The sequence below is a fragment of the Camelus dromedarius genome, chromosome 11, assembly GCF_036321535.1.
Source record: "Camelus dromedarius isolate mCamDro1 chromosome 11, mCamDro1.pat, whole genome shotgun sequence".
NCBI classification, from domain to species: domain Eukaryota; kingdom Metazoa; phylum Chordata; class Mammalia; order Artiodactyla; family Camelidae; genus Camelus; species Camelus dromedarius.
In genome coordinates, this window is record NC_087446.1 from 16,540,389 (window position 1) to 16,548,565 (window position 8,177).

The 8,177-nt window shown below is 46.0% G+C and overlaps 1 protein-coding gene across 7 annotated transcripts in view; it reads right to left on the minus strand.

Annotated features, from left to right (window-relative positions):
- Positions 1 to 6,415, minus strand: part of KCNC2 (potassium voltage-gated channel subfamily C member 2) — a 414,715-nt gene extending 408,300 nt beyond the window's left edge. For 4 of the 7 annotated variants that reach the window (XM_064491542.1, XM_064491540.1, XM_064491539.1 and 1 more), the window contains exons 1-2: positions 5,738 to 6,414; positions 3,900 to 4,605 (exon numbers count right to left, since the gene is read on the minus strand). In XM_064491542.1, the coding sequence (XP_064347612.1) occupies positions 3,900 to 4,586 (687 nt within the window). In that variant the 5' untranslated portion in view covers positions 4,587 to 4,605; positions 5,738 to 6,414. Of the gene's footprint in view, positions 1 to 3,899; positions 4,606 to 5,737 lie in introns of all 7 variants that reach the window. The other 3 variants (XM_064491543.1, XM_064491545.1, XM_064491544.1) reach the window with 3 other exon arrangements.
- Positions 6,416 to 8,177: the final 1,762 nt, after the last annotated feature.

The window sequence follows — 8,177 nt, forward strand, 5'->3', positions numbered from 1 at the left end:
CATATTTGCAATTCTGAATCCAATTCTAGATACTGAAATTTAAATTTTAGTAGTTTTAAGGAGTGTATTTCAGTGATGCTATGGAAATAAAATGATTTAAAATGCTGATAAAGTAAATATTTTCTAGATTTAAAAAAATGGTGGATTCAGTATCACAATCCAAGTATATTTGGGATTATCTGCACATAATGGTAAAGACAACACCTTAAATAAAGTTCCATGGCAGTTACTCTTGTGTTTCTCTTTTCTAAAATGCTCTCTGAAAGTTAAAAAAAAAAAAAAAAGATTGATCAGGTAATCAAAGATATACATGGCACCAAGGAAGAGCCACACTCCAAAACAGAACCCAATTCAGTCACCTTCCTTCCTCCCCTAGAAAGATAAGTGAAAAGAAGACAGAGAAGGAGAAATTATAACTGCTCTCAGCTCTTTAATATTGGGAACATATTATTTAATATATTTCTAACTCTACTGTTTTGCCCTGTTTTTAAACTTCTAAAAAATCTAGCTCTATCAAGGAATTTCTGCCTGGAGCCTGTTCACTTACCTAGTATGCCTTCATAGGAAAACACATACAAACTTCACTTCCTTTTAAAACTTCAATATTAAATTGTAAACACACACTGCATAACATTGTCACAAATACATATCTACGTATCCTTGCTTTTTACTTTTTGTAAATATCACTCAGTGGCATCAACAGAATAATCTCTTCTTTTCTTTCCTGATCTCATTTTCTCCACAACAAGTTTCCATGACAACTTATATTTGAATTTTTATAAATTTCTATTTTGGAACACTATTCTTAAGAACAAATTCATAAATATAAAATATAAACTTATTTGCGAAGTTAACCTGAACAATTTGGACCATTCAAATACGTATTTACATCACAAATTAAAAGCAATAGAAGAGGGGGAAATGCCAAACAAAGGCAAAAATACAATGTTGTAAAATTCAATTAATTATCCAGTTCCTATCACTATTGTTTCAGCCTGTCACTTTAGATCATAAAAGTTAGAAATAAAACACATCTGTTATACAATTGAGTCAATCTCCTCAATATTTGCAAAGGATAAAGACAATGATGAAACAGGTATAACAAATTGAAAAAGGAATTTGGACAGTTAAAATTGTTCATCTTAAGTATATCAATAAAAGATGAACTAATATAAAATGAAAAGTAAGAGGGTTTATAAAATTTAAATACTTCTATTAAGAATGAGACTCTTGGCAGTAAGACCACAGCTGAAAGAAACCACTTGATAATTGATTTATGTCTCCTAGAATCATGTCCATGCAAAATATAATTTCATTCAGTGACCTCCCAATGTAATTCTACTTATCAAATTAGTCAGATAATATTAAGTCAGTCCATCATCTGAACTAAAAGTGTCCATATGAGAATATTAAATCACCTTTAAATAGAATGATGACTTCTGATTACTCTTTTTTTAGACAACCCCTAGTAAGTTGAAAAGGAATTTTCCTGAAGGCAAGTCCCACAAATGTTAGCCAATCTGAAAAAAAAAAAAAAAAAGGAAAACATTCCATATCAACTGGTAAATAAAAACGTAAAGTTAAACCAGGGCTCATTTTAAGAAAACGCCAGTCCCATATTTGCACTCTAATGTTGGTTGGTGCAGCGGAAGTCCTGGGTGGGGGAAAAAAAAATACACACACACACACACACACGTCACAGATGACCTTTCAAAGTTAGAATTCTAGTGAATGTCCTATGCTGCACTAAATCTCAAGAGCAACATGATGTGCAGAAATTTCACAAGCCAGTCAGTTATAATCAGTGGTTGTGGTGGAAACAGCCTGGAGAGGATGTCATAGAGACCTCCAGCATAATTCTGGCTCTGCTATTAACTAGGTGTATGACCTTGGCCATCACTTAGCATCTGCAGGCTCCACTTTCCTCATCCACAAAATGTAGGGTCCTCAAGAGGTGACCTCAAAGAAATTTTCCAGGTCTACGATTCTCAGCTGATTCTGCTTCAAATGGCTCTTTGACCTTGTATTAATCTCTAATCTATCTGTGTTCTTTTCCTGACCTAAAATGGATGCAGGTCAAATCCTTAATATTATTACAATGAAATCTTAGTAAGCTTTATAAAAAACTATTTTCAAGTTAATGGTCTACCCTTCGACCAATAATCAATAGAATCAATTTCATAGCAATAATAAAAACTGAACATCTTCTTAAAGTTTTTTTACACAATCTGGCCTACAATAAAATGTGTTATATTATTATAAGGAAAGATAAACCATTCTGTCCTTTTTATACCACATGATATTTAAAAAATTACATGATGAGCCTGAAAACAAATTCAGATTCTCTTTTTAGCCACCAAATGAAAAGAGCACTGTGGCACTCAGTTGGAATCCAAAACAAAAAACAAAAAAAAAAACCCACAGAGGTAACGGTTATGAGTCTGTGATTTAATTTAAGTAAGTAAATAAATAAATAAATATGTACTTTTTTTCCTCTGAATGCCAATTCTTGTTGAATTTATAGAATGGTCTTAAAAAGGAAGGTTTCAGAGCTGAAGCTATTAATTCTATATTCAAATATGAGAATGTGGACATACTAGAATGTATGCATGCATTTAAATACCAGATCCCATAAAGTTGCAATGCTTTAAATTTTCTCTTTCATATTCTGTTCCAAACTGAAAACAAAACATATTCTCAGACTTCCAAAGTGGTGTCAGAAGCACATCTTCTGACACATTCTCAAGACAGCTGCACAGTATCTCTGACATGCAGAGGATGACAATAATGAGGATGGAGCCAAAGTCAAGCTGGGAGAATTCCCATTCTGCCCATGGGAGATCTTTTCTAGGTGTCAGAAGCAAACCAGACACATGCAGTTGCAAAGATGTAACTACAGTACTCCCTTCTCACATATAATTAAAAACCATTCACGTACTGTATAATTTTTAGTTATTTATATTTCTTTTATTTCCTTTAAAACTAGGGAAACCATTCTTGGTTACTTTTATAGTCCCTGCATAGAGTTTTGAAGAATTAATTGGGGGTGTCAAGGACTAAATTTGAACTGTCACTCAAGCTAGAAACTGGAAAGAAAAATTAAGGATGAGATCACAAGCTGTAGAGTAAAATAAAGTTGTCTACAATCTAAATTACTCAGAGTTAGGGACTCCAACTAAACGAGGATCACCAAAGCGACCGATCTTAGTCCAACCTGTAAAAAACACAGATAACAGCACAAGGGGAAGGCACAGACTCCAAAATTCCCTGTGCAGGTGGGTTATCCAGTCAACTCACTGGGACAAGCAAGCCCAGCACTGCTGCCCCTTGGAAGGAGACAGGCCCAAATAACATTCAGGACATTCTCATCACAAAATGAACCTCCTGGCACATCCTCTCCACGCCCAGCCACAGCACACATTCTATTTCCCCTCTACTGTCCTCAGATTAAATCCCTAATCGGAGCCACTGCTCCGGGTGAGTCAGATGTGCAGGAGTGCCGGGCCTCACTGAAAAGGTCAAATCGCGATGACCAGAAGGCCTGAAGGGGCATCCGAGCTAAAGAAAAAGTTGGAACAAAAGAGTCAGAAAAAGAAACTCAAGCGTGATTTGAAGCGTACAGTTTATAGAAGGTTCCAGGCAGACTTGCCCAGAGAAGTCGACATTTGCCCTTTCGGTTCCATCTGCTAAAGTAAATCTCACTTTGACCTGAGGAGGAGAGGACGGAGATAATGGGGGGGGGGGGGCAGGGTCCCTGAGTTTGCCCTGCACCAGGTGGGTCTCTGACCTCACCGTCAGGGAGCCCCTGCCCCTATCCGCCTTGGTGGAAAAGAGCAGGAAGTTGCGGAAGGAGTTGGGAGGAGCTGGAGCAGCAAGAAAGGGGGCGATTCTGGCCTTACCCTGGCGGCTCTGGACGAGTAGGGGTCCTCAAAGAGGGCCCACATGCGGGGCTGCAGCCTCCTCCAGCGGCCAGACTTGCCGTCGGGGCCGCCCAGGCCCGCGGCGTCCTCGATGCCCAGCCTCTTGGCCGCCAGGTCCTCGTCGTCGCCGGGGTCGCCGCCGCCGATGAGGTCGGGGGTCTCGAAGATGTCGAGCGCCTCCTCAGCGTCGCGGTGCTGCCGGTAGGTCATCCAGCAGCAGGGCTCCACGTCCGTCTCGTCGATGCCCCAGAAAGCCAGCTCCTCCTCGAAGAGCGGCCCGCACACGTCGGCGGGGCAGTGCAGCTTGCCGGTGCGGTAGTAGTTGAGCACGTAGGCGAAGACGCCCGGGTGCCGGTCGAAGAAGAACTCGCGGCCGCCCCCGGGGTGGTCGCCGCCGCCGCCGCGGGCGCTGCAGTTGCCCGCGCCGCCCTCGCAGCAGCCGCCGGGCCCGGGGGACAGTGGGGGCGGTCGCGGCGGCGGCGAGAGCGGAGGGGGCGACGGCTGCAGCTTGTCCCCCGCCGCCGTCAGGCAGTCGCCTTGGGGCTCGGAGGCGGCGAGAAGGGCCAGGCGCGTCCCGGGCAGGGTCTTGAGGGTGCTGCGGTAGGTTTCGTGCCGGGTGCCCCCGACATTGAGGATCACCCTCTCGTTGTTCTCGATCTTGCCCATCTCTGTGGCTCAGACATGACTGGGGGAGGCGAACACAGCGCCAAGTTAAAGACTCGGCCGGCGGAGCCGCGCTGTGACCCCCACCCCCACTCGCAGCCCAAGAGTCCCAAGATGCAGGGTTGGCAGAGAAGCACGGGGCAGAGGGCCCTCCCAGGAGGAGTTCGGCTCCCGGCCCTGTCCCCGCCTCAAGCTTCACACCTTTCCCACGTTTCCAGAAAACTGCGGGGACAGCAGTCCAAACCTTCCTTGACCTTCCATGACACCATTCCCCCTCGGCTCTGCCTCCTGCATCTTTTCACCCCTCACCCTCTCTCCCCTCTGTCCTCTCAAGTCTAACCTGTTTCCAGCCCCTGTCCCTCTCCCGTCTCCCCCAGACCCCGTCTCTCTCCCTCCAAAGCCCTCCCCCGCCCCGTCCTCTCCCCCCAGTCCTGGTCACTCTCCTACGTCCACATTCCGAGACCCTCTCCCCCCTACCCCCTCCTGGAGGCAATTCCCTTGGGCTGGGAGTTCTCTCCGCCCAGGCAACTTGGCAGTGTTGGGTGGGAGACCCCCGGGCTCCGCGGCGACCCCCATTAAACGCCTACCCGCGGTCAACTCTGGACGGCCCGCGGCTCCCTGACCCCCGGGGAGTAGTGCCCTTTGCGCGACCTGCTCTCGGTTCGCCTCTACTCTCCCTCCCGGGCCAGGCAAAAGGACTGAAGGCACAAGTCACAGCAAAAACGTCCCTGCTAGTGCCTTTCACGAGGAGATCTCTGCCTAATTCCCTGATCCAATTTCCTTTTCACATTAGTGCTGTTGTTAATATTATTACTTGGAAAAGGAAACGACTAACTAGGATCCATTTTGGGGAGCAGAAGTAATCAATGCATCCCATCCCCCTTTCCCAAGAAAAATAAACGCCTTGGAGGGGGAGGGTGGGGGCTTGCTTTCCAGGAGGAACGAGGCCCGGGGGAAAGCTGCCGGAGGCACACCCCCTGGGTCCCCGAGCTGGGAGTCCTGGCTGACAGTGTCCCCGTTTCCCATCTCCCAGCCGCCTCTCCCCACAGCAGCCCCTCTCCAACCTAGTGCGGAACGAAGGAGCGATGCCTGCCTTGTAGGGCCAGCACGCGCGTCCCGGCACATCTCCCCCTTGCCCTCCTGCCCCTAGGTACCTTAACGAGCCCGAGAGGAAAGTGGTTCTGCTCTGGTTTCCGAGTGGACGAGGTTCTCCGGGCAGCCGGGCTGAGTCCCGACACCCAGCCGAGCCGCCCTTCTCCAGCGAGAAACTACTTGTTGGCGTTTTCCGGGTTCAGGTGGTTGGGCCGCTGCCCGGGGCGCCGGGCTCGCGGAGACCGCCCCCGCCGGCCGCCGGCCGCGCCGGCCGCCTTCATGCTGCGCTCGGTGGGCTCGGCCCGTGCCGACCTCGGCGCCCAGAGTCACCATCGCGCGGGGCTGGGCGGACCATGGAGCTCGGGGCGGGTCCAGCCGGCGCTCGGCGACCCGGCCGGGGGCGGGGAGAGCGGCCGGCCGCGGCTGGAGCGGAGCTGACCCGAGGTCGGGAGAGCTCACCCACCCGAAGGTAAGACCATCACCCGGCTCCGACTTGGACCTCCAGGCTTTGTGTCTCCCCCCTAAGCAGCCGCCGCCGGAGCCGTCCCTTCCGCGCCGCTCGGCGTCAACCACCGCCGCCGGAGCGCAGAGCTCGAGAACGGTGGGCGGTGGGTGGGTGGGTCTGGGGAAGCTATGTTGTACCAACCAGGTTCATCTATTTTTCTTCCGCCAAGCCCTATCCCCACCCTCTCTGGAGCGTCTGCCTGCCTTATTTACACCCCACTCTCCGCACCCTTTCTCTTCCCGCTGCCCTACCCCTCCCAACAAGTGAGAGAAAAATCTAAGACCAATTGCATTTTTTTCCCCTTAATGACAGCTGATGGGTAAGAGAGCGCTACTTACAGGTGACAAGTGAGTCTGGTTTCTCGCCTCTTATCCATGGCTCTGGCTTGCTCTTTTCAGGCAAATGTAGGTCTCCAGTCACCACATCATGGTTATATAAAACAAAACAAGTTTTAAAAGTTTATTCCAGGAACAGAGTGCTGTAGCAAGTAAAAATTCAGGTTTACCAGAAGCCAAAAAGAAAAGGTACAGATATCCAAGCACTAAAGCAATGATTATTCCATTAACCAATTTCTCCCTTTCTCAAAATTTTATTGGACCTTGTATTCGTTTGTTAGGGCTGTCCTAACAGAGTACCACAAGCTGGATTGTTTAAACAGCAGAAATTTATTATCTCAGAGTTCTGAAGGCTAGAAGTTCCAAATAAAGGTGTCACCAGGATTGGTTCCTTCTGAGGGCTGCGAGGAATGGACCTATTCCAGGCCTTTCTCCTTGGCTTATAGACGGCGGTTTTCTCCCTGTGTCTCTTGACATCATTTTCCCTTCAAGCATGCCTGTCTCTGTGTCAGATTTCTCCTTTAGATAAGAATACTCGTCATATTAGGACCCACTTTAACGATTTCATTTTAACTCGATCACCTCTGTAAAGGCCCTATTCCAAATAAGATGACATTCTGAGGTACTGGAAGTTAAGACCCCCACATCTCTTTTTTTTCGTGGGGGAGGGTGGTTTGAGGGGAAGACTAGGACCCAGTTCAACCCATATCAGACCTTACCACCAAATAGAGTGTGTTTCTGTGTCTGTGTGTATATTTCCAGAAAGAAGGAGAGAAAGGAAGGAAGGAAGGATGGAAGGAAGGAAGGAAATCAGAAGGATAGAAAGGGAGAGGGAGGAAAGTGGGAAAGGAGGGAGACCCTAGCCCATGGGTACAGTTTGCTTGAACTGAAGTTGAAGTCCACCGAATTGGTGAAACATCAGGTTGTATGTAGGAGGATGTCTCTGGAAAACAGTTTGATAATTAACACTATGATTTGGAAAGAGCAAGAGTTATGAGTTACTAATAAGAAAATTTTAGCAATACAGAGGACTGCAAGGTAGGAAATTAAATATAAACAGTTCACTAAAGAAAACACCTACCCATTATGACAGTAAATAAACAAAATGAGGAATTAAAAGATCTTTGGAAAGACTCTTATGTCTAGGAAACTAATGCAAGAAAATATGGTATGTATACATTTATAAGAAATTTACTAACAATATGACAATAATTGTATAATAATAGCCTAAGGAAAGATATATGGGTCCAGCTTTGTGAAAATATGAATTTGCTTTACTAGTACATGCAAAAAAGTGTAAAGCTTAAATAATGAGGGAATGATTCTACTTTTGCACAGTCACTGAGGCACTTCTAAAAATAACAGTGATAGCAAACTCAATCACCAGAAAATTTACAGAGAAAAATTATATTCAAATTCTAACATGCATTCTCATACTGTCCAGACAGCTCCTCGTTTACCTTAAAGTAAATTCAATATGGAGAAAAAGGCATATGGATTGCTTTAAAATAAATTAGCAATAGTAAGTGTAGAAGCAACAGCGTTTATAATAATAGATGACATTTACTGAGATCTTACTATGTACAAAACACTTTGCATAAATTACTACTTTTGATTTAAATAGAGGAAATATTTACACTAAATTATAAGACTTCCAGAAAG